Raw genomic sequence first — 24,912 nt, forward strand, 5'->3', positions numbered from 1 at the left:
TGTAAATATTTCATTCCATTATTTAATTATCCATTCAATTGTTGGTGGGGATTTGCGTTGTTTCCAGTTTGGGGTAGCGTTGCCATGGGCATTCTTATACATGTTTTGATGAAAATCCATCCAACCCTCAGCCCAAAGCCCTGGCTTTGAAGAGGGAGGAAGAGGGCCACACACCAAAGAAAGCTGCTGGCCTCTGGAAGCTGGAAAAGGCCCGGAAACAAGAGCCCTAGAGCCTCCCGGAAACATGAGAGGATACCTTTGTGCTGTGTTACGCTACAAGTGGGTGGTAAGTGGTTACAGTGGCAACAGGAACTGAATCCAAGTTCTGGCCTGCAGTTTGCTCCTCCAGGCTCTTAGATGGGTCGTTTCATCTTTGCATTCCTTCGTATTCCTTATTTCTCAAAATATGAACTGTTGTAAGGATCGAAAGTGACAAATAGGGCAAAGTGCCTGATAACGCAGGTGCTCACAAAATGTGAGTGTCCAGGTTGGGGAGACGCAGGGAGGAAAGGCAGGAGCCAGATGCCATTCTTAGCGGTGCACCCTCCTTCCTTGGATGTGGACGGGACTCCCTCAGTGAACTCCCCAAGCACACCTTATCTAGAGCCTGCCCCTTATCTGCCCCTGGGGGACCCACACCCCCCTCCTCCCTGAGGAAAACCCCTTTTACAACACAAAAGCTCTTTAGAGGAGCCGGAGATGAGAGCAGGGCCAGAGCCTTGCTCTGCAAACAGGCTTTCAGAGATGAATGAGCTTCGACAATGTCCGTATCTACACCTCAGCCACCACATTTCCCCTGCAGAGACATTCCCACGGCGGTGCCCTGAGGGGCGACGCCCCCTCCTCCCACCCACCCGAGACAACCCCCCTCAAACACTCCAAGCTTCCAACTCTTGCCTTAGTTGTTATGAGCTTTTATTTAAAAAGCACATTTAATACAAGTATAGTTTCGCAGATACAAGTTTTCACTTTGTATTCTACAAAAGTCTTTGAATATTATTCTCTTTACAAAAATGGAACCTTACAAAAATACTGACACTTTAATGTTTTTATACAGTTTTCTCTAGTTGCAGTTATTTCTTCCATTGTAAAAACAGTGTCTACCACAGAACTACGGTATTTTAGTTGATATTAAAACAAAATGAACTCGATGCTTCTTTAAGCAGCTAATGTAAATAACACAGGTCGAAACACAGTTTATAATCATAGTGGATAGAGCTAAAATTGTTTCAGAAATAATATCTTACATAGTTAACTTTGAATGTTTTATACATTATTTATATAATATTTATATATAAAAATCATAGCTTGCTATAAGTTGAAATGAAAGGACGGCTTCTGTAGTAAGGATGTGCATGTGGTTGACCCATGTGGTTACATTTAGCCCTTTGAAAGGTTTGCCTCCAAGATCTGAAAGCATTTCTTCCTTCCTCTGTCCCTCAAAGGTTCAGGAGAGGCAGTCCCTGTCTGCTACCGGGAGTGGGACCCTGCTTGGAAGGACACTTACGCACAGAGAATGAGGAACCTGCACAGAGATTGAACCCACGTGTTCTGCCCAGCAGAACCTGCCAAGAACTGGCCCTGGAGATCAACCCCAAGACCACAGCGCTCTACACGGCTTAGCAAGAGCGGCTCCCACAGAGGCCCCCGACAGCATCGTTATCCGGAAGGGCAGCCCCTCAGGCGTGAGACCGGCTGCTACCCTGGCTCATTCGGGCTTGGAGCAGCCAAAAGGTTGCTTCCTTTTTCATTCTGCCCCCTCCACTCTCCTTCATCTCTTGCATAGAAGGCTGCTTTCCATCAGCCGATGGCGGACCGCATCTTTGCTCATCTCCGGACCCTCCCAGGCAATCCCAGTGGGCACACAGCAAGGGTTTCGAGGGAGAAAGCAGTAAGTGTGTGCGGCGCCCGGGTGGTTGGTGCACACAGCATCAGCACCCTGTAATCTACGTTTCAGCGTCACAGGACGGCGAGTCAAAAGAAGACACAGGAGGGCCTGTGCCCCCCTCAAGCTCTTCTGAAATTGTGCTATTTGTGAAATTCATTCATCCACAGAGTCTCCCGATCACGAAAGTGAGGGACTGTGGTTGCGGCCTACAGGCTGAGGAAGGGAGGGAGGGAGGGACAAGGCGAATTTGGATTCAGGATGTGATCACTCAACTGAGCAAACCTGCTCTTAAAGTTAAAAAAAAAAAAAAGTTCCTGAACCAAAGTCACAGCAGAGAATCAAGTGGTGTGGACAGAGGGACATAAGCGGGGAACCCCTAATGGCTGTTTTCTTGATTCAGTGCTGTTTCTGGCATCCTGTGCTACAAAGTGAATTTGAGCTCCTCGGGTCACAGGGGTGACCGGCAGACTAGGCGCATCATTTTAGTGTTTGTTGCAGAGCTAGCCCGTGCTCACTAGAACATGAACACTCGAACCGACGGCACATCCAGGCTTCCGGCACTCAGTGTTAGCTGGCTGGCTGTTGTTTTCCATACAGGTGAACGCTACCTATTTTGGAAGGCCACAAAGGAAGACTTTTTTTTTTTTCTCCTTTAAAAAAAAATCAGTCGGGCAAAAAGTTTTTCCCTACATTCTACTGTCTGATGAGATTGGAGAGCAGCAGCAAAAACTTGCTGTCAGCAGTCATGTTACAGATCGGCCAGGGCGGCGGGCGCGCCTACACCATGTTGTGGTGATTGTTCCTGTCGATGATGTCCACAGGCGACAGGAGCTCCTTCCTGATGGCGGAGGGAGGCAGGGACAGGGTGGTCTTGGTCTTGAAGAGGTCAGACACAAAAAACACCTGGAAGCACAAGATCAGAGATCCAGATCACTAACTGACATCTGGGCCTTGAGGACAGGCAGAGGCAAAGGGCAGAGCATAGGAGCACAGGTTTTAGGAAAAGGGGCCCCCAAACTGTAGCTCTTTGAATAGGAAAGGACCGTGGAGACCACAGAGTCCAATTCTCTCTTTATTTTTTTGGTGGGGGAAGATAATTAGGTATATATATAAAAAATATATATATTTTTTAATGGAAGTACTGGGGATTGAAACCAGGACCTCGTGCATGCTAAGCATGTGCTCCACCACTGAGCTGTACCCTCCCCCAACAGAGTCCAATTCTCATTGTACAGAGAGGGAAATGGAGGCCCAGAGAAGGGCAGTGACATGCTCTGGCTTGCACAGCCATGGTAAGAGCAGACCTCACTTCCAGGGGCTCTCAGTCCAGTGCTCCATTATCTGCAGGCCCCACTTCCTTATTTCTCAAGGCAAATGAATAGCAGTGAAAGATAAGTTCTCAAACAAAGGAAGCCAGTCATGATTAGTCACCATCATTCGTCCACGATACTTTCCCTTTCCTCACAAAGGAATCTAGGGTGTAACCAGACGAGATCAGCCAATGTGAATTCCTATCAGCAGGAGCGGGAGTGAGGAAGCAGTTGTGACCACTTTTTCCTGAAAGCCCAGTGATGTCAACCATTTGACGGGGGTCAAGGAGCCAGGGTCTCTTGGCTGAGGGAGTCAGCAACTAACCCAGAAGAAAGGTCAACAGAAACCCTCCTATCGCTGCTTCCCAACCTCCTTCTTCCTCCCGAGCACGTGACCTTGCCGGGCCGTTCTTAGACCTGTTAAGAAACATTACGGAACGCGCAAAGGTGTAAGGATGGCTCAGGCGTGGTTCCTGTCTCAATTAGCCTCTGATAAAAGACTCGAGAACTTGATGTGTTACCAGAGGAAAAAAAAAACTCATGCTTTGTATTTCGTGGCAAAGTAAACACACAGACATCCACTTGAGCCATTGAGCAACAGGAGTTGTATTAAGTAAGAGGCAACTGTCAGTCACATCATTTAATAGGAAACATATGGCTGGGTTCTGAAATGGGGACTAACGCACTTCAAAGTTCCTATGGCTAACAGCTTTTTGGATGGAAGCGTCTTTGTCCTGCAGATGCTAATGTGATCGCTAATAATGACAGCCCTGTGACTTCATTCTGGACACATTATAGGCAAGAAGATGAAATTCTTAATAAGACTGCACCAGCACCAAGGCTCCGGCAGCCTGGGCCTGGCCACAGAAAGTTTTTGGATCCATTGCTGAACCAATTTCCAAAACGGTCCCTCTGCAGTGATACAGCAATCAGCCAAGTGCAACCAAAACCACAGCGAGAAACTGGTGTTGCCGTTACCCCAGGAGAGCGGGGTGACGAGAAGACAAAAGTGAAACAGAGGCTTGCTGCTCATAAAACCCTCTGTACCTTTTGAATTTTGCATCCATGGCATATATTACCTACTCAAGAATTTCCTTATTATTTTTTTTGGTTAAAAAGATTTTTTAAAAAGTATAGGTTTCTTTGCAATGAACAAGAAAGTGATATATTAGCCAAGAAATGTAACATTTTAGTACCTGTACAGTCTGCGTGCTACTGAACATACCATTTTGCAAAGGAAATAAATTAAGCGTTTTGGTCCCTTTCTTTTCTAAGGAGATGTGAAGAGCGAGAACTGGGGCCCAGAAAGGCTTGTCTAGTAGCCAGAGCAAGCTTGCAAACCAGGAGAGAAAAGACCTGTACCCAACCGCGCCAGGAGGGCCCCAGGGGAAAGGGTTTTCAGGTGCCCCCAGTTTAAGGAAATCCTAAAGAACACGATTAAAGTTAAATGCGGAGGTCGTTAAACTTTTCAACTCTTCTCTGACAGGTGCAGAGTCAGCGTCCTCACCTCTACCTGGAAATTAACCTTCCTCATCTTCCTTCCCTTTGTCTCTGAGGAAGGAGTTTCTGTCAGCCCTTCCAGTGCTGGTTCTCAACCCCACTTCCTGCCTTCAGCCTAGCCACTAGCTCCACCAAAGAAGGGCTCTTACTGATTTCATTTCTCAGAGATCCTTCTCCCAGCCCACATCCCATCTGCTGGAGGCAAACACAGCAGTGGACACTCCCAAACAGACACCCCTCCCTCCAAGACCCTGACACCACCTCCCTCGACTGGCTTCTTTCCCAATTTCATTTCCTGAGCTCACATCCACTACACAGTAGGGTTTCCGTTTCCTAAGTGTGAGATAGGCATGATGTGAAGGTTCAAGGCAAGAACGTACTTGAAAAGAACTAAACCTGTGTCTGGCACCTAGTTCAGTAAAAGGCGTTCCTTTCTGTTACGCTCTGGGCCCCAAGGTGGTGACTGGACTCAGTGAGCCAGGCCCTCCTGTGTCTCCAAAACTTTGCTTATCCACCTTTCTTCCCAAACAGGAGGCTTCTTAAAGGAGCCCAGCCCCAAACATTCTACATTGCCCACAGCGCTTCGTGCTGAGCCTTGCACAACCAGGGGCTTATAAAATGTTTGCTGGTGAATTTCCACACCTCTCTCTACTGGAAGCATGCATCCCGGCCCTGGGTCTTCTCAGCACAGAGAACTCCCACGGACTTCAGGGGAACCACATCCTCACACGCCCCAGGCACACAGCCCAGCAGCAAGATGAGACGTGGCATCTGGTCCAGCAGGAACCAACCTCCCCTTAAGCTATATTCCTCTTTCCGCATAGCTTGAGGTTATGCAAACACTTTTTTGGGGATCCTGAAACGCAAGTCCCGGCAAGACTCAAACAGGGCTCTGTCTTCCCCACGCTTGAACAGCAGAGCACCACGAGGACTAGGAAACGGGAAAAATTCTTGGCTTGGAGCAGTTCTATTTCCTGTAGAAGGTGATCTCTGCCCGGAAAGAAAACCCAGAAGCCCAGGCTGGGAAGGGTCCCTACAAATTAGGTAGCTATCCCAGGTCTGCGGGACAAACCTGCTGCCAGCCCACAGCCCCACCGCACAGACCTTCTCAGCCGTCTGAGAAGACATCAGGTGTCAGTCTCTCGGCACACACACGAGATCTATGCTCCAGGCGCCACAATGAGCTCCAAGTTATGCAACCCTGAGCACGTGCTTTCAATTCTCTCTCTCCTATTCTCTGCATTCCATCAATTGCTTCTTTTTAAATTTATTTTTAATTTTTTGATTTTTTTTAATTTTTGAATTGAAGTATAGTTGGTTTACAATGTTGTGTTAGTTTCTCGGGTGCAGCATAGTGATTCAGTTATATATATATATATTCCTTTTCATATGCTTTTTCATCCTAGGCTATTATAAGATATTGAATATAGTTCCCTGTGCTCTACAGTAGGACCTTGTTGTTTATCCATTGCTTTTTTGAAAAAGGCAATCAGTAAACACTTACTGAACACCTGCTCTGTGCCAAGCCCTGGGATTATCATGATGAATATACATAAGACAGAGTTCTTTGCCCTCCGAGAGCTCACGGGCAATGAGGGAGAGATCTAGGTAGACACACAAGTGTAATCCAATGTTCCGAGGATTATGATGGAGGGAAGTCGGGGTGCTGAAGCCCAGAGAGTGTGGCACCAACTCAGGCTGGAGGGGAGGGGCGAGGGGCTTAGAAGGCTTTCCTCCAGGGAGGTGTACTGGAGCTTAGCTTTGGAGGATAAGCAGGGGTGAGTCAGGTGGTGAAAGCCAGGACTGCTGCTCCAGGTGAAGGGCGCGAGGGCGTCCGGCGTGCTGAGGAGCTGTAGGAAGCTCCGTGTAACCAGGGCGGAGCAGTCAGGGAGGCGGGAGAGGACAGGCTGGATGGTGAGAAGCCTCCTGTGACACGTTAAGGAATCCGCAGCCCGTTGTCAAGGCTGAAGCAGGGATGCAGCGTGGTGGGAAGACCTGCGTTAAGATCAAGATGTACCTAAGCAGCAGGAGTCAGAAAGGGAGCAGAGAGCCCGAAAGGCGGGGGTACCGGTCAGGATGCTCCTGCAGAACCTAGGAGAGGACGAGTCCTGTACGACCACTGTGCGGATGAAGACAAAGAAGAGGAGATGCGTTTTGGAAACACTGAGGCCAGAGCCATGGTTTCTGTACGTGTGCGAGAGGGTAAGTGGGCTGGAGGGGGTAAGGCTTTTCTTCCCAGTTGTGTCTTCAACTCTAGAGATCTTGCACTTGTTCCCATCAAAACTCTTAAAGTTTGGGAAACTTAAAGTTTACTAGGGAAAAAGATGCCAGCTCTGCTCTCCTCTGCCTGCTAACATTCTGGCTCTTTCTGATAGTGGCTTGGGGAGGTGGTTCTGACTGTCTCCTGAGTCAGAAGAGAAGGCTAGTCTGTGATCTGATTTATCCAAGCACTCAGGACCATGTAGCCCTTCCATCAAGAGCAGAATGACACACAAATGAGGCTGAGGGAATCCCATTTGCGGGGACGAGGAGGTAAGACGTGCACAGGAGTCTCCCTGAAAACGGCGACTTGCTGTTATTGGGCCACTGGGTCACCGAGTCCCCCTCCCCATCCTACACCTGCAACCCTGGTGACAAGCTTTGCTCTGGGAAGTAGGACAGCCTTGTCTTCCAATCCAGGTCTTGCCATTTTCAGCAGAATACCTAAACGAGGGATGCAACACCTACCTCAGAGGTTTACTCTAAGGACGATATGATGTAACAAAAGTTACATTTATTAACTATGTGTATTATGAAGTGTGGCTTGTTAAAAAACAGAGCCATGATCACTGGCTTGAGTGTTCAGAGCCTTTCCTACATCAAGTCATTTCTCTTCCCCTACCCCTTGGGTGGGAAGAGAAGAAACAAGAGAAGGAACTAGAAAAAAGGAAGAGAAGAGAGGGGAAAACAAATGACTGAGACTGAACCAATAGGTGAAAGCCTGTAAGATTCAGGCCAGCTGTGAAGACCACGTGAGACAGGAGTTTTCCACAGGCAGACAGGATCTGCTCTCAAAGTCCCACCAATTCTGGGGCTATTTTGGGGAATGAATCTGCACAATCAAAAAGGAGGATGCTTCTGACGTCTTGTCCCCGGCTCCAGAGACGCCAGTGCCCGGAGCACCCACAGCCCAGCCCTGCAGGGTACTGCCTAGCTCACCCATAACCAAGCTGGCCAGAGAGAAGTCTGGCTGGCAGCCAGGTTTCCACCCCCATCGCTGCGAATCGCTGAGTCAGCCAATCCTGAGGGTCATTTTGTTAAGGGCAGACTATGGCAACAAAGTTGTCCTTTAAATGTTTCTGGAGTCCCTGAATGTTTCAACCCCTGGGAGTGTGTAAGAGGACTCCTTAGAGACAGGAATCACATCAAGATTTTGATAAGCCCCCGTTGACCTTAGATGCCAGATAAATATAACAATGGAAAGATTTGAGAATCTCAGAATCAGAAGAAAACTGAGTTGTCTATTCCAGTACTTCTCCAAGTGTAATCCTCAGACCATCTATTTTAGAATCAGCAGGGTGCTTCTTGAAAAAGCAGACTCCTGGGCCCACCCGAACCTCCTGGAAGGGTGGCCTGGAATCTGCATTGAACAAACACTCGTGGTGTCTCTTATGCAGACTAAAGCAAGGAGAGCATTCAGGGGAGAGTCCGTGGAGATGAACTGATGGGCTCAAACCTGAGACCTGCCATGCAATGGCTGTGTGTCTTAGACACCCTGTATTGTCTGAGGGCAGCTCCTGCATCTGCACCCTGGGCTCCAGGAGCCCTTCCTCGAGATGCTCTTAACTGCTCCCTTCGGGACCCATGCTGAACTTTTAAGGGCCTTCGTCTTAGCACTAGGGCTAGGCTTTAGCGCAGTCGTAATGCTTTGCATACTGTGTCATGGTTCCTCCGTAGACAACAAGCTACTCAGAGCTCAGCAAGCGTGGCCCGCAGCAAACCTAGCCCAGCCTCCCTGTGAGGACAGAGCCACAAGCTGCCCCTGTGGCATACACCCCGTGCCTGGGCCTGGGGATGTCCCTTGGGCATCCTGCTCTACCATCATTAACAATCTCATCCATTAAGGAATAATTTTTGTTGCCTTGGAACTTGACTCACCCTCATGCCTTAGAAGGAAAAGCCATCTTTGGCAGCTCCATCTTTTGTCTAAAAGGGAGTCAGACCTGATTGCAGTCATTGCTTTTTGACCTCAACAAAGGCCTTTCGGTGACTTTCTGGCACTGGGAACTGGCCAGCATCTGTACTGAGTAATTTCCTGGTGTATCTGAGAGGGAACCTGATGAGATAGAAAGTGTCACACTAGGAGTCAGGCAGCAGGATCTAGTCACCAAATTGCTACTACTGTGTGACCCAGGCTAAGTCACACCCTTGTCTAGGCTTGCATTTATGCAAAATGAAGAGATTTATGATTTCAGATGATGGGTCTGCCCTGCATTTGTGTGCTAACGTTCTTAACAAACCTACCTTCCCATAGTTTCTGTAAGGCTTCCATGGAGGAATGCAGGTGAAAACGCTTCCTACCTATGAAGGGCTCTTCACATCCTCCCTCAGTTACCATCATCACACGTGCCAAGCATGATGCATCTTTCATTCACTGAGTCCTCAATCCAAAGATCAGACCCTATGAGCTCCACATCGTAGAAGGGGAGAAGGGGGCTGAGAAGCAGCGACACGCCCAGTATGCCTAAGCGGCAAGAGCGCACCTCCCCTTTCTGAGTCTCTGCCCCGCCATCCACCCCATTCATCTCAGCAGGGGAAGGAGAAAGGCAGTTTTTGAAGAACTCTGCAAATTGTCATCATCTACTGTGGGGCTAAAGTGGAGCTCTGCCTCTGCTTCCTTCTCCCTCCCACGTCCACGTTCCTGATACCCCTGCCCACCTGAGAGTCAGGGGCCAGGATGGCAAGGTCAGCCCCGGGGCTTCTGGGCAGAGAGAGAGGCTTTGGCGGGGCCAGAAGAGATTCGAGAGGTCGTTTCACCCCTTCCCCTGTGTCCGGGTGGTGGTGGAATAAATCCAATGGGACTAGATGGGCATCTCTAGTTACAAAAGGAGACTTCACAAATTCATGGCACAGACCACACGTTTGGAGCTGACTCTTCTAGTCCTTTGAGATTGAATCAAGAGAGCCAGCTGGTTCCTACTCTGCCGCTGTGTGTCCCTTGGATGTGTTCCACCCTCTCTCTGCACCCCAGTTTCCTCTCTGGGGGGCTGTCATCACTGAACCCTTCTTCCATTCACATTCTCGCTTGTCTCCTTTTCCCAAGGTCACCTCACTGGGGCAGAGATAAAGGACACCCTCGCCCTTCCCTACATCCTGGAGGAAGACAGCAACACACAAAAGGGCGGCTGCTGGCGGAGCCACACCCCCGGCCAGAGGAAAACCAGGAAAGACTCTGCCGCATGTTTATGAATTTCACCAGCAGCTGCTTCCTCTGCTGCACCCACCGTGATGGCGGCTTGGCCCTGACCTGACCCCGCCCTGACCCCTCCCAGGGCCCCGTAATTTGCCATCTGTTGGAGGGTCAGGGAGGAGGTGGCCAGATAGGCAAGTTCTCACCAGACAGGAAATGAACCAATGTCTGTCGCTTCATCCGAGCCCCTGGGATACTCCAGGTGGGTAGGGTGAGCCCAGCTGTAGAGTTCACATCTAGGGAGGGGTGACTGTACGTGTGTGTGTGTTGGTGTAGGGGGTACATGGGACAGGGACTGAGAGGGTCAGCAAGTGCCTGTGTTTGCATTGGCCTGTCTGTCTGTGTATGTTGGCAGTTCTGAGCGCTGGTGGCAGAGGATGGATGTCTGTGACTGGGTACGACTGGGTCTGTCCATGTGCCTCTGGGTCTCTCTGCCTCTGTCCTGTGCACCTCCACCCACAAGCATGAAGGTGTATATCAGGGTGCAGGTCTATTTGACCTTGCATGTCCTTATCGCTATGCTGAGTCCATGATGTCACGTGGGGTTTTTTTTTTCTGTGTTCTCTGGAAAGGGCTCAGCCAGCAAGGGGGAGGGAGCTGAACCTGCTCCCGTCTGGCATGTGATTTCTGTCTAGACACGTCTGCTTGTTGTGACAGGACTTACCCTCAACAGGCCCGGGTGAAAGTGCTTGGCTATCACAGCCCGTTGCCCAAGGCTCCGCAGTGGCTGCAGTGACATTCTAGAGTGATGCACTGTACCCCATGGAGACGTAGAGACATGTCATGATCCCCAAATAGAGGCCACCTTCATGGGCCCTGCGGGGAGACAGCTCCATCTGAGAAGGCAGGTCCAGCTCAGTTACTATGAAGGTGGCCGTGCACAGAATCTGGGGAGAAGGTCACAGAGCTCCACGGCCTTCAAGGTCAATTCACAGATGGGGAAACTAGGCTCAGGGGCAGGGGTCACGCCTCAGGTCACAAGTTCATTCGTCACTCACCCTTTACCCAGTGCTTAGCAAGCACCAGCTATGTGTCAGTCACTGCGCCAGACACTGAGAACCAACAGCCAGAAGGTTAGGCCGCGGATTCTGCCACTAAGGCACCCGCAGTCTAGCTGGGGAGACAGACATTTGAACAGGGAATTAAGAGAGAATCAGGCTGAATCGTATGGCAGGAAAAAACATGCAAAGGGCCCTGGGAGCACTAGGAGAAAGCTAGACACTCTGTCTTCAGAAAAGACAGAAAGGAAGGTGTGGGAGACTAAACAATGCCCCCCCCCAAGGTGCCCAAGTCCTGATTCCCAGGACCTGCTAACACAGTGACCCCACACAGCAAAATGGACTTTGCAGGTGTGATTAAGTTAAAGCTCTAGAGATGGGGGCGATTACCCTGGATTATCCAGGGGGGCCCAGTGTCATCACAAGGGTCCCCGTAAGAGGAGGGCAGGAGAGTCAGGATCACAGAAGGAGACATGACGATGGACGTGGAGGCCAGAGAGAACAAAAGAGAGAGAGATGAAGATGCTACGCCGCTGATTTCGAAGATGGAGGAAGGGGCCACGAACCACAGGATGCAGGCAGCCTCTAGGAGCTGGAAAAGTCAAGGGAACAGAGCCTCCCTCGAGCCAGCAGAAGGCATGCAGACCTGCCAACACCTCAGTGTTAGCCCCGTGAGACCCATTTTGGAATTCAAAACTCAAGAACTGTAGGAAAATAACTCCGTGTTGTTTTAAGCACTACATTTGTGATAACTCATTGCAGCAGCAACATGAGAAACTAAGCTGCATCAGAGATGGGGTGACACTGGGACTGTGCTCCATCAAAAGGGGACAGCTATCCAAGATAGGAGCTCAGGATGCTGGGAAATCTTGAGAAGTCTGGTGCACCTGGAGGGGAGGGGGTGAGAGGAACAGGAGACGAGGCCTTACAGAGCCTTGGGTGTTGCAGAGCTGGCTCTGAGCTGGACCACCGTGGCTCAACCCTGTGCCCTCTACCCTCTCCTGTTACTGCATCCCTCTCAGTCCTGAGGACAAGAATGGGGAAAGAGTCTGTGCTGGATTTTTGGGGGTAAATGATCTATCTAAAGTGCTTAACATAGTAGCTGGCACACTGAGTTCTCAATCCTCGTGAGCAAATATTATTTCCCTGTTGTTGGGGAGTCCATCAGAGCTTGGCTGAGGACGGTATCAGGCAGATTGGGAAATGGATTCTGGGGTCCTTGGCCCCCTGTGCCATGGCCTTGTACCTTACTGCCTCGTCCTGATCCTCCTAACCAACTTTAGGTGATGCCCCGGGTTAAGATCCATTCAAAACAGCCACATTCACGGTGGGGAGAAGAGAACTTGACTTTGCCCGGGATTCACCGGGACAGCCTTGATGCTTGGGAGAATGTTCTGCTACGAGACACGGCAGAGACCGCAGGCTCCTGCCTGGGCTGCAAGAGCTACATGCGCAACTCTAGGAAAGCACCGAGGACGCTAGAAAACCTGGGGGGCAGACACCCTCCATCCGCCCCACCGTCCCCTTCCCCAGGCATACAGCATCCTCAGATGGCCTCGTGGGTCGCCAGAACCACTTCTGGCTCAACCCCCGGTCCTGAGCTTTGCTTCTGCCTTTCTCACGCTCACAACCAGGGTGACAGGTCTCATGATGGGGAGTGACTCAGCGCCTGCTTTCCCTGGGCCGAGCATCCTCAAGCCCTTAGACTGACTCCAGTTTCCTGCCCTGGCTTCTCAGAAATGCCTCACTCAGTGCCGGGATTCCGAGCCAGTCAGGACCAGGAGTAACTGAGGACCAGGCTGGGAGTCAGGCATTTGGAGAAAAATGAGAAATAAGATGGAGTTTAGAGCCAAGTGGGCAAAAGACAGGGAAAGACCTTTATTGCCCCTTTCCAAAACATCTTTACACAGTAAAACAGGCTTTCAAACTTAAAGCCATGACTGGATCAGCCCAGAGGGTTGGGAAGGTCCCTGACACCCTGGAATTATACCCTTTAAGTAGATGTCTACGCTGCTTACGCCCCGGGTAACTCTGGCTGCTGTAGCTCCCGTGACCACACCACCTTGCCAAGGGCAGAGGGCAATGCTTCGGAATCAGCGAGCATCCTGGCAGCAGCTGTTGACTCACTCTGACCTTCGATGACTTAAGTCATCTCTCTCAGCCTCAGCTGCCTGATCTGTAAAATGGCTATAGTACGAGGGCTTCGTGGGCCTAAAAGGAGCCAATGAGTAGAGGATCTCAAACAGAGCCAGCCAGGAGTAGGCACTTTACAAACAGTAGGAGCAAGAGCTAAACAGGATAAAAGTCAGACCCTCATTTCCCCTCTCGAAAATAAACCCTGGTCCTCCCGGACGCTCTGTCTCACTGTGCGGAGCGAGAGCTCTATAAAAGACAGGCAGGCTACGAGGGACACCCCCTTCCCCACCACCTTTCAATTTTTTTAATTGGAGGTACAGGAGACTCTAATTAGGGCGGTGGCGCCGAGAAGGAAACACCACCGCAGGCCCCCGGGGGCCGACCTCCTGCCTAGAGCGAGCTCAGAGGCCACAGTCAGCAAAGGGTTACCCTGCCCTGCAAACACCCACCCCCGCTGTCACTTCACATTTAAGGGCCAGGCCTCGGAGAACAAGCTGGTCAGGGACAGCTGCTCTCATTAATGGTTTGTTCCCCAATCTCTTTCCCTTCTGGCTCTGACGAAAAGAAAGGAAAGAAAGGAAAGAAAGGAAAGGAAGGAAAGAAAGGAAAGGAAGGAAGAAAGGAAAGGAAGGAAGGAAAGGAAGGAAGAAGAAGAGAAGAAGAGAGGAAAGAAAGAAAGAAGAAAGAAAGAAAGAAGAAAAGAAAGAAAGAAGAAAGAAAGAGAGAGAGAGAGAGAGAGAGAGAGAAAGAAAGAAAGAAAGAAAGAAAGAAAGAAAGAAAGAAAGAAAGAAAGAAAGAAAGAAAGAAAGAAAGAAAGAAAGAAAGAAAGAAAGAAAGAAATGAATAAAGCCTTCAAAACAGCCAGTCCCTTCGGTCAGGGCTCCCAGGACAAGGCTGGCAAGCAGAGTCAGGCCCTTTGGGAGCGAGGGCTGTCCCTTTTCTTTTTTTCTTTTTTTTTTGAGGGAGGGAGTAATTAGGTTTGTTTGTTTGTTTGTTTAATGGAGGCACTGGGGATTGAACCCAGGACCTCGTGCTAAACACGCACTCTACCACTGAGCTGTACCCTCACCCCGAGAGCTGTCCCTTATCCATATCTCTGCCTTCAAGAGAATGTTCCCAAGAAAGGGTAGATCAACTCACAGATTCTAGGTTTTTGTGGATTAAGCACGCGTTTACTCACTCTGAGCTAGAATCCCTGAGAGGCCTTGGCGAGACAGGGAGAAAAACATACACATTAACTCAGGTCCTTGTCCGTGAGGAACAGTCTAAAGGGAGACACAGTGACAACTTTCACACGGGGCGATAAATGCAGAGGAGCAGGGAGGTTATTGCAGGGAGACACGAGGCTGCAGCCGTGCTGAGAAACCAGGCAAGGACAAGGGGCGCTGGTCGAGAGCTCTATTTCCCGATTCCTACCGTGAATGAGCAAGGGTGAAACTAACAGGCGTGGCTCCGACATCCAGCCTAGTCCTGTGTTCTGGGATTCCTGCTGGACCGGAGTGAGCACCGCTGAGCAGGGCCCAGGAAGGCACGTCAGAGTGGGTGCTCAGTCCTGTTTGCTGAATAAGGCCCTCAAAACTTTGAGCATGAAATCTAATGTTGCACAGATTTAAAAGGAAAAGAAAGTCTCTCTTTTTGACTCTTAAAAACTTTGAGCAGGCAAGAAAAGCAGAGATTCCCGAGGAGATGGAGGCTCAGAGAGGTGGAACGCCTCCTCCCACCCTCACTGGGAGTCAGCGGGGAAGGATGTGATGGGGGAACCTCGTCATTTGAGGCAATCAGAATGTGGTCCATCCAAGGTCATTCTCTAGGAAGTTCTGTGACTTGATGGACAAGGCCCTTCAGGCTAGGAGAGGGCTGAGCCTTCACCAAACTCCCTCTTCCCGAGCCAACACCTAGTTTAGGGTCTAACCAAGTCCTATAAAGGTCACAATGGGAAGGGTAGAAATTTTCCAAGAAGCTGGGAAGTTCTGAATAATAGGCGATCACCAAAGCAGCACATGAGCACAGATGAGTCAGAGACTTAGACTCTTGACATGTGACCTGGGGCAAGTTCCTTCCCCTCCTGAACCCTAAATGTCCACATCAATAGAGCGACTAAGTTGGACAGTATCTCAGGTCTCTTGCAACTCCGAGCACACACCTTCGAAGCTGATGGAGGAGAGGATTCCCAGACTCTGTTGGATTAAAACTCCCAGGCTGGAAAGAAGTAGGAAATATTCTCATTTCACAGAAGGGGTCCTGAGGCAGGGTGGCTCTTCAAACACCAACAGAGAAGGGGATTGTGAGCTCCCTCAGCTTTGGTCCCCGAGCTGGAAACATTTAACAAGCAAGCCGTCCAGAGCCCTGCTTGCGTCCCGAGGATAAGAGGCTACTTACTATGCAGCAGGCCACCAGGGCGCCTTGAGCAAATCCCGCCAGGACGTCACTGGGATGGTGCTTGTGGTCGGACACTCGGGACAGTCCCGTGTAAAAGGCCATCATGATCAGGGTGAACTGCAGGAGGGGCCGGAGCAGGCGGGCACCTCGCCAGGTGAAGCGGGCCTGCAGGTACAGCTGGAGCAAGGAGAGACAGAGAACAGACACCGAGTGACTGGCCATTCACCCGCATCCTAACACCGGGTAGGACACACAGGGCGTTCTCATCTGGACCTTGGGTGCCAAGCTATAGAAAGAGCATACAATTGGACTTGACCTCAAGCCCCTTTTTTTAAAATAAGAAAAATGGAGCTTCTCTAGGAAGAGGATCACCTTTTATCATCTTTTTGATTCAAACCTTTTAGAGAATAGTAATCAGAGTTCGTAAACCTTTCTTTTTTACAACCGATGACAACTCATTCAATGCATTTGTGTGTTTTTCTGGAGATGATGGCTGTCCGGTCCCCACCACTCAGGACTGTCATGTGAATACCCGCATGGTGATCAGGGGAGGGTGTCATGACAGTCACAAGGGGATGCTTCTGCTTCAAAAGAAAGCAACTCTGTCAAAGGACAAGTTTCTAAGTCAGCACTTGGAACTGCGGATTTTGCATCAGAATATGAGGAAATACATACAGCAACCAGACAGGGAGCTTTCAAAGAGAGGTGGACAGACTCTGGATGGGGTGGGGCTGAAGAGCAACCTGAAGAAAAATGGAAGAAAAAACAAAAAAACACCTCCGGCCGAGGCACAGAAGTTGAAATGACGTCAACTGGGCATTGTCCCTTGGAGTTATCTTGCCGCAGTTTCCGCTCTAACCTCTGGGCACAACCTACTTCTCAGGGTTCCTGTGGGAACTTGGGAAACGAGGAGGAAGAGGCAGCGGGACGCGGGGAACTTCCGACTACAAATCAAAGCAAGGCCCCGGGAGAGACCAGAGAAAGGGAAGAGAGCGGAGGGGAGGGGGCGGATGGCCTAAAGATAGACCTGCGACAGCGGCGAGGGAGTGACTCTGCCCTTCCTGAGACAAATGGACACCTTCCTCTGGGTGGCCAGGAAAGAGCAAGCCAGCGGCCGGGCCCGAGGAGACAGAAGAGTGGAAGATTCCAGAGTCGCCCTTGCCCGTGTAGAGAGAGTGTCTAGCACTGAGCCCTCCACTCCTTGGAAGACAGCTTCGCAAAAGCCAGGCCTGGAAGGCAGTCGGCAACTTTACAATCGTTATGAAATTATATGAATGTATTGTTGGGAAATCTGAGAATAACGAGTGAAAAAATAATGAAGAGACTGCATTCATGATGATGGCTGCCAAACCAATGGCTTTCCATATATCAAAAAATAACCAGTTACAAATCTAAAGGAAGAGATAAAATCATCATAATAGCAAAGATGATTATATAAATAGCAATTAGCTTACCAAGAACTGCATAGGGCCTTTATGGAGTAAGGGACGCAAAGGACAATTTGACTAGATAGCTAGAATTTTTCTTTTTTGTTGTTGTGGTTTTTTTCTTTTTTATCTTCTTTTTTGTTTATTTTTAATTTTTATAAAGAAGCTCAAGTTTCTATTTATTTATTTATTTATTTATTTATTTATTTATTTATTTATTTGGGGGCAGGGAGGAAATCGGGTTTGTTTATGTATTTATTTTAATAGAAGCACTGGGGCTTGAACCCAGGAGCTAAGCACACGCTCTACCACTGTGCTACACCCTCCCTCCGTTTTTTTCCCTTCATTTTTAGTTAGAATTTTTATTCAAGAAGACTCATGTATAAGAACCCTCCCCTTATAATCTCATGAGTTAATATGTAAATTTAATCAGACTCCTATGAACACTCTACAAAGGTTTGGAGAAAAAACTTTTTTAAATTATCCTATATATAAAATAGATAAGCAAGTTTCTTCTGTATAGCACAGGGAACTATATTCAATATCTTGTAGTAACCTTTAATGAAAAAGAATATGAAAAGGAATATAGGTATGTATATGTATGACTGAATCACTATGCTGTACACCAGAAACTGACACAACATTGTAAACTGACAATACTTCAATTAAAAAAAAAAAAAAGAGGAACTTGGGGGGAAAAAAAAATCCCTTCCTTTTGAAAGTGAGAATGGTGAGGATGTTGGTAGCTCCAATTCAACATGGTCTTTAGGACAATGGCAAGTTCAGGGAACAAGGAATGGTCCCTATGCAGTGTGACCACTGTGGTCTGGACGTCCTCCAGCCAATCCCGGCAATGGACAAGGGTAGGGTGGGTAAGAGAAAGACCACAGGTTTTCATGGGAAAAATCTCACTGAGTCTCCATTTTCTCACATATAAAATAAGCATAACAACCTCATCTCACAGGCTGAAGCACAGATTGGCGATAACGGAGATCACGTACCTGGCCCCATGGACTGCTTGAAAACAGATGAGTTCATTCTTTGACTACTTTTTTTTTTCCTTAATTTTTAATTGAAGTACAGTCAGTTTACAATGTTGTGTCAATTTCTGCTGTTCAGCATAATGCTTCAGTCATACATGTACATACATATATTCCTTTTCATATTCTTTTTCATTATAGGTTACTACAAGATATTGAACATAGTTCCCTGTGCTATACAGTAGAAACTTGTTGTTTATCTATTTTATATATAGTAGTTAGTGTCTGTGTGGTAGAGCACATGCTTTTAGCATGCACAAGGTCCTGGGTTCAATGCTCAGTACTTCCTTTAAAAAAAAAAAAAAAGACTGACTACTTTTCTTAATTTGGACCTAGCAGCTTTGAGATTTCTTCATTCCCTCAGTTCAAAACTCTGCGGGTCCTCAGAAAATGATTGTTCAAAATCCTCCACCTCTCCCCGCCCCCTCCACGCAGACTTGAGGTCACAGGCCTTGGTGATCAGGGTGGGGCAGAGGAAGGGTGGGTTTCCCAACCGGACGAGGCACACATCTCCCCTTCTACTGACTCAGACACTTAAGGCTAGAGCTTAATACAAAGAAAAAAATATATACATGCGAGAGGAACTTGAGGAGAGAGGAAGAGACTTGTCATCAGAATAGCTTCAGGAAGGGAGTGCTCATGAACGAGAAAGGAGTAGGGGGCCCCGGGGGGGAGAGATCCCTTTGGGAAGCAGTCTGACTACAGCGGGCAGACAGAGGGAAGCTCGTTCCTCCATAGTCATCAGTAACTGACACATTGACTGAGAGAAACATCTCGAGATCCCAGGATGGATCCTGGGGTCTGCAGCGGGGGCTCCAGAGGGCAGCTCAGAAGTAGCAAAGTGAATTTTGTGGCTCTGAGAGCCTGATGCCAGTCCTGGCTCCACCACGTATTGACTTCTCTACGTCTCAGTTGCCTTCCTTGTGAAACAGGCAGGACGACAGCCCCCTCTCAGGGTCACCAGGATCAAATAAGACACCTGACGTCACCCTTTTGCTTTGATAAATGAAATTTACTCAGTGGACTGTGGTTGATTTCACCAAGACAAGTGAATCACTAAAAAAAGAGACTGCACAATGATCTTCCACCCAGAGGCTACTTCTGATTTGAAAAGTCAGCTGAGGGCCAAAGGCTTGGAGGTTGAGCAAAGGATCTGATAACACCCTCCACCCCACCCCAAGTGGGGAGTGGACTGGATTTTGCCAGTTCTAGCCCAGCTCACAGGAGCCACTCTCTCCATGCCAGAGGCTTGGGCCTCACCAGGATCAGTGAGTCCATCCCGGAGCGCCCTGCTCCCTTGGAAACCAGACCTGGGGATGCTGTGTGGGTCAGGAGGCTCCCAGTAGCCCCACTCCCCAGGGGCAGGTTACCATTACTCAGGAGAGGAAGTCCAACCTCCTGACCACAAGGACATGATGCCCTGTCCTGGACCAAACAGCAAGGAGCCTTTCCCAGAATCAAAACTCCTGCAGGGACTTCGGCAAAGTCCTAGGCATCCTGAAAAGGGTGTTTAAGAAATGGAATAAGCAGAGCTGGACAAAACCAGAAAGCCTAAATCGCCCATGACCTGTCACGGGGGTCAGCAGCCCTGAGGTCCTGTCTCACTTCCCCGTCGGTGTGGAGGCCTCTGGGCTGGAAGAGTCCACTTCCTGAGCATCAGTTCGATGCCCTGAAAGGGTCAGACTTGCAAACAAAGCAACCGGATTCGAATCTTGTCTCTGCTGCACATCAGCTGCCTGACTCTGGGCAAGGCGTTCCGCTTGTCCAAATTTCTGCTTTCTCATACATCACATAAGGCAATTTGTTCACTTAAAAATAACCGTGAGCATCTATTCCATTCAAAACTCCGTGAAAGACACAGACATGGATAAAATACATCCCTTCACAAAAAAAGAATATAATCTTTCAGCCCCTTTTTTCTACTAAGCTTTTTCTTCCAATTGCTAAAATAAAGCTGCTGATGGTAGATACAGAGATTACAACAGAAAGGTACAAGCCTGCCCACAGCCGCCACCCCCACCCCGGATGTGTGTGAAAGTCCCTGGCACACAGGACCCCGAAGAAATGGAGCTCTCTTCCCGGTCCGAACTTCAAAATCGGGGTTCTGTGGAATTCCAACAAAACCTCCTTAGCAAGGTCTGGCAGGATTCAAGTGGGTTCCTTGGGGCTGAACCAGCAAGCAGATGTGGGGTGAGCCTCACTGGTTCTTGCTTAGTCATTTGAGTTTCATTACACGATTTGCATACTGGTGAAACAGGTCTGTACTGTCCTCTGCTTCATTTCCATTGCTCTTGGGAGCTCTCTGCTAAGAGTGAGAAGGAGGCTTTTGTCCTTCTTTTGTCCCTGCCTGCTCTCTTCCTGGGGAAGTCCGTCCAGATTGCTGACACCCACAGGGAGAAACTTTCTTCCTTCTCCCGCCTCCTCCATGGCTCACACTTGGCAAAAGTTCACGTGCTGGTGACTCGAAGTGATGCAGAACTGGACTGTCTCTCGGGAAATTATTCAACTGCTTTCAGGACAAAGGGGAATTTTTAGTTGACTTTTCTCCTCCTTGAGGAGGGAATCAGATATTGTTTTCTGTCACTATCAGAGAGAGAAAAGGAAACTACTGGATTGCTGAGCACTTAGACACTGAGCTAGGTGCTGCAAATTACATGACCTGCAATTGTCACAACCATCCTGGTAGGAGGACACCATTGTGCCCATTTCACAGATGAAGGGATCAAAGTCACCTGCTGAAGGTAACGAAGGGCCATGATCTACACTGAGTAAGTTTGCCTCTTTTAAGTCCTTGCTCTAACCACAGAAGAACCTGGCTTCCTTAGGGAATTCGTGCTTTGCATGCCAAATAATTGGTCTTTGGGATTGGACTTCTGTCTCTGGAGAAAAGAAGCAATCTGAGGGGACTTCACAGCTGTCATGGACTCACGGACAACCTGAATGGGACATTTGGAACTTCAGGCTCCTCTTATTCACCTGGCATCAACACCCAAGTCTTAAACACAGGTGTCTAGCTTTTGTAAGAGTTAGTAAATCTCTGACCTGATCTTAAGCTACGGAGACCCTGTGAACAGACTCAGCGAACCTCAGAGCCCAGTTCACAGCCCTTTCCTCTGTGCTCCAACCCCTCCATCCACCCCAATCAGAGAACTGAGCTAACTGCTTCGCAACTATTTACTTTCAGGCTTTCCACACAAAATGTGAGCTCTCTTGGTGTCCGCTGGTGCTCACACAAGGTCAGGCACAGAGCAGGTACTCAGAAACTGCTGGATGGATGGATGGTGGATAGATGGATGGTGAGGCAGAAAGGAAGAAGAGGAAAAACATCTGGTACAGTGGCTCCTTGGAAATAACAATCTTGCTCCTGGAAGGCGTTTCACCAGACACTCCCAGAACCTGTGGGCACGTCTCGCGGGCATACCAGACCCCACTGCTCCGGGATTCTAAACATGTTGAACTCAATGACTAACAACCACACGCCGGAGAACATGGCTGTCAGAGCACAGCCACTTCCCTGTTTCCTTGGTACCCGAAAAACCCTCCAACACATCAACAGTTCTCACAGCACCACAGGGAAGAGTCCAGAGGTAAACAGTTCAGCAAAGAGGCAGCAAAGGCCTTCCCTACATCACACATCTTTGCGATCTATCAAGTCAGTGATGAGGAAATGAACAAAATTCTGACTGGAATGGAAAGGAGCAGGGTCTGGGAGTGTCAGAAGACCTGGGATTCATCCATTCATCCATCCATCCATCCATCCATCCAACATTCACTGCATTCTTAACGAAGTGTCAGACACTGTTTGGGGAAGTGAGATACGGCAGTGAATCAAGAGACAAAGACCTCTCCTCCATGAAACTTACAATTTATCTGGTGGAGATAAACCAATAGTAGGTCAGATAGTGAGAAACTGGGAGGAAAATATGGCTGTAAAGGGAGTTCGGGAGTATCAATGGCAGGGGGCAGCCAGGGAAGTCTTCTCCGACAAAGCGAACTGAGGAAGGGGAGGTGCGAGGTGCAGACTCCCAGGAGGGGAGCTGGGCAGTCTGGCTGCTGCCTGATCTGAGCTCCAAATGGAGGAGCTGGGCGGGGGCTGATGGTCCCAGGGGTCTTCTCAGCTCCCCGTGCACCCTCCACTCCCTGCTTCCTATAGTCCTCAAAGCCATGCTGAAATGAACACCTGCAGATTCCACATCACCATCCTCCTTCCTGCCTGCACACAGGTAGTTCTTCCAGCCCTCCCACCTCCACCTGACTAGCCCGCAGGAAGCCTTCCTGAGCTTCCTCCTCCACTCCAGCTTAGCTTGGTTACCACAAGTCTGAACTTCAGTAATAACCTATACATCCCCCGTTGCCCCTGCACCATGCACCAGACTATCGTCATTGTCTGCCTGCTCCTCTAGACTGAACTGCCATAGGGCTATGAGCATGCCTTGCCAATCGCTCCATCCCTGCCCTTGCCATGGGGCTTGGTGCCTAACAGTCACTCACGAAATATATGCTGACTGATGAATGTTGAAAGCATAGGTGAGTTCCTTGAGGGCAGGGCCCAGGGCTGATTCACCATCACGGGCCCGGCCGGGCAGAGGTAACTCCAGGCATGCCACAGGAATCGATGCCTGCCCCGGTGTTGGCATTGTATCCAGACAGCCAAGTCATCCTCCTTCCCTGAGCGTGGAGGGGAAGGGCCAATCCCGACGTGGTCCTCTGGGGTTTCAGACCAGGACTCGGGGGCAGGAAGCACCATGGATGCTTACATATGCTGTGGGATTTCTCTAATTAGAATTTGCATTAATCTCTAACAAGCCTTAACCTCACCCTTAAGCTTCCGTGCCCAGAGACAATTTGGCGTTTGGGGCATGGTTTTTCCATGCTCTCCATTTTATAAATCAAAACCTAATATGGAGTGCCCCCCACCACCACCCAAAGCCATGGGAGGATGGTGCTGAAAGGCCTGGGGAAGGGATGGCTGGTGCTTCAGGTCTGCTGCTCTCTGAACTCCACGGTAACCTGGACATAAGTTTGTCTCTGACGGCTTCCCATGTTCCCTTTTAGCACCAAGGGTAGTCCGAACTTCTTTCAAACAGAACCATAGAGATCGAGAAATAAGTAGGCACCATCTAATTCCACTCTCACATTTGGCAGACGGGGAAAGTGGGGTCTAGAGAGGTGGTAGCAACTCTGCAGAACAGACACGATTGTCTCCCCTGGATGAGTACACCGAGACTCGAACCAACTCATGGTTCCACAGCTAGTAACAGGCACGGCCAGAATCACCCAGCTCTGTCCTGCTCTAAAGGCAAACACTGTCAACACCACACACAGCAGGTTCAAATGTGATTCTCCCCCTGGCTCCAGAGAAGCTGCAGATCACAGGCTGCCCTAAGCAAAGCCCAGGGGGCACTGGGGGAGGCTGGAGTCGCCTGTGTCCAACTCAGGCTCTCCTGCAGCCCAGCATAAAAGCACCCCTTCTATGGGAGGGGTCCAGGGGCTTCTCTGACATACTGCAGGATTTCCCACTTCCCCGGACAGGCGGCAATGGTGTTCTTCCAACTTCCTTTAGAAAGCTCTGCAAATTGGACTTTAAAAGGGTTGCGATGTCTGTGTAACATCACATAAAAAGGAGCCCCGGGGAAGAGCACTGCCTTCCTTACTTCTTAGTCTTTACCTTCAGAGGTTGTTTTAGGACAAGATAGTCTTAGAGCTAAAAAGAAAGCCTTGTGTTTGCACGTTGTACACGTGGGTGTCTGTGAGTTGTGAATGTTGAATGCATATATGTTTGCAAGAGCTCCAGAGAGTGTGTGGTGTGGGCGCAGGGGAGTGTGTGTGAAAAATAGACTTTGGAGATGAAGGATTAAGGGGGCTGCTTTCTTTCTCCCTCTCTTCCTTTCTTCTCTCCCTTTCTCCCTCCCTCCCTCCCTTCCTTCCTTCCTGGAATAAAATGATTTTTTTCCTCCCTCAAAGATGCAAATAAACATCCAATCCCAATCAACTGGTCATCCATCACCCCCACAGGGAGCTCCTATTATAACCACAGCTGGTAGGAGGTGACGGGCAGTGGGGGTGCGGAGCACCTCACTCACTAAAGCAAATCTGAAGGAAGGTAGGTCGTCTTCAAGCAAAATTGAAATTCAGGTTGGAGCCTATATTCTTTAAGTTTATCCTGCAGAGGTTGGCTGGGTTTTGTTTCCTGTCACGCAGCACAGTGAGAAAACATACAGCGGGGAAGGTATAGCTCAGTGGTAGAGTGAGTGCTTAGCATGAACGAAGTCGTGGGTTCAATCCCCAGTATCTCCATTAAAAAAAAAAAATTAAAAAAAAAAACATACAACGATGCTGGAGTCATAAAGACCAGCTACCAAATGCTTTTTGTGTCTCTTAGATTCAGGTCTGTTTGTTTGAAACGGAAACAGTGTAATCAAAATATATCTCTTTGGGTTATTGACAGAATCGAAAGTTACGGCGTGAGCTCAACCCAGTGCCGGGCCCACAGAAGGCACCAGAAACCTGTCGGCACTTTCACTTTCGGAACAGCTGTGGAGCACATACAACCGACGGTGCTGGTTTCAAAGTTACCCAGTATTTTTCTCTTGGAAGAAAATGAAGGCACGTTAAAAAAAAAAAAAAAAAAAAAAAACACAGACCCACTTCCCTAAGCACCTTTACAAAACACTGAAATTTCATTTTGTAAAATTGCTTCCAGCCCTAGGTAAAATATAAAAATGGAACAGGAAATGAAATATCGTTGCTAAACTGTCCTTTCTAAGAGCAAAGCAAAAACAAAA

General features: G+C 49.0%; 1 protein-coding gene across 1 annotated transcript in view; it reads right to left on the minus strand.

The window, feature by feature from the left end:
* Positions 1–893: 893 nt before the first annotated feature.
* The window catches only part of PLPP3 (phospholipid phosphatase 3), an 82,970-nt gene continuing 58,951 nt past the window's right edge, over positions 894–24,912 (minus strand). Inside the window, exons 5-6 of the mRNA XM_006172449.3 lie at positions 15,661–15,837; positions 894–2,791 (exon numbers count right to left, since the gene is read on the minus strand). Of these exons, the coding sequence (XP_006172511.1) occupies positions 2,666–2,791; positions 15,661–15,837 (303 nt within the window). The 3' untranslated portion in view covers positions 894–2,665. The remainder of the gene's footprint in view (positions 2,792–15,660; positions 15,838–24,912) is intronic.

The sequence above is a fragment of the Camelus ferus genome, chromosome 13 (assembly GCF_009834535.1).
Source record: "Camelus ferus isolate YT-003-E chromosome 13, BCGSAC_Cfer_1.0, whole genome shotgun sequence".
NCBI classification, from domain to species: domain Eukaryota; kingdom Metazoa; phylum Chordata; class Mammalia; order Artiodactyla; family Camelidae; genus Camelus; species Camelus ferus.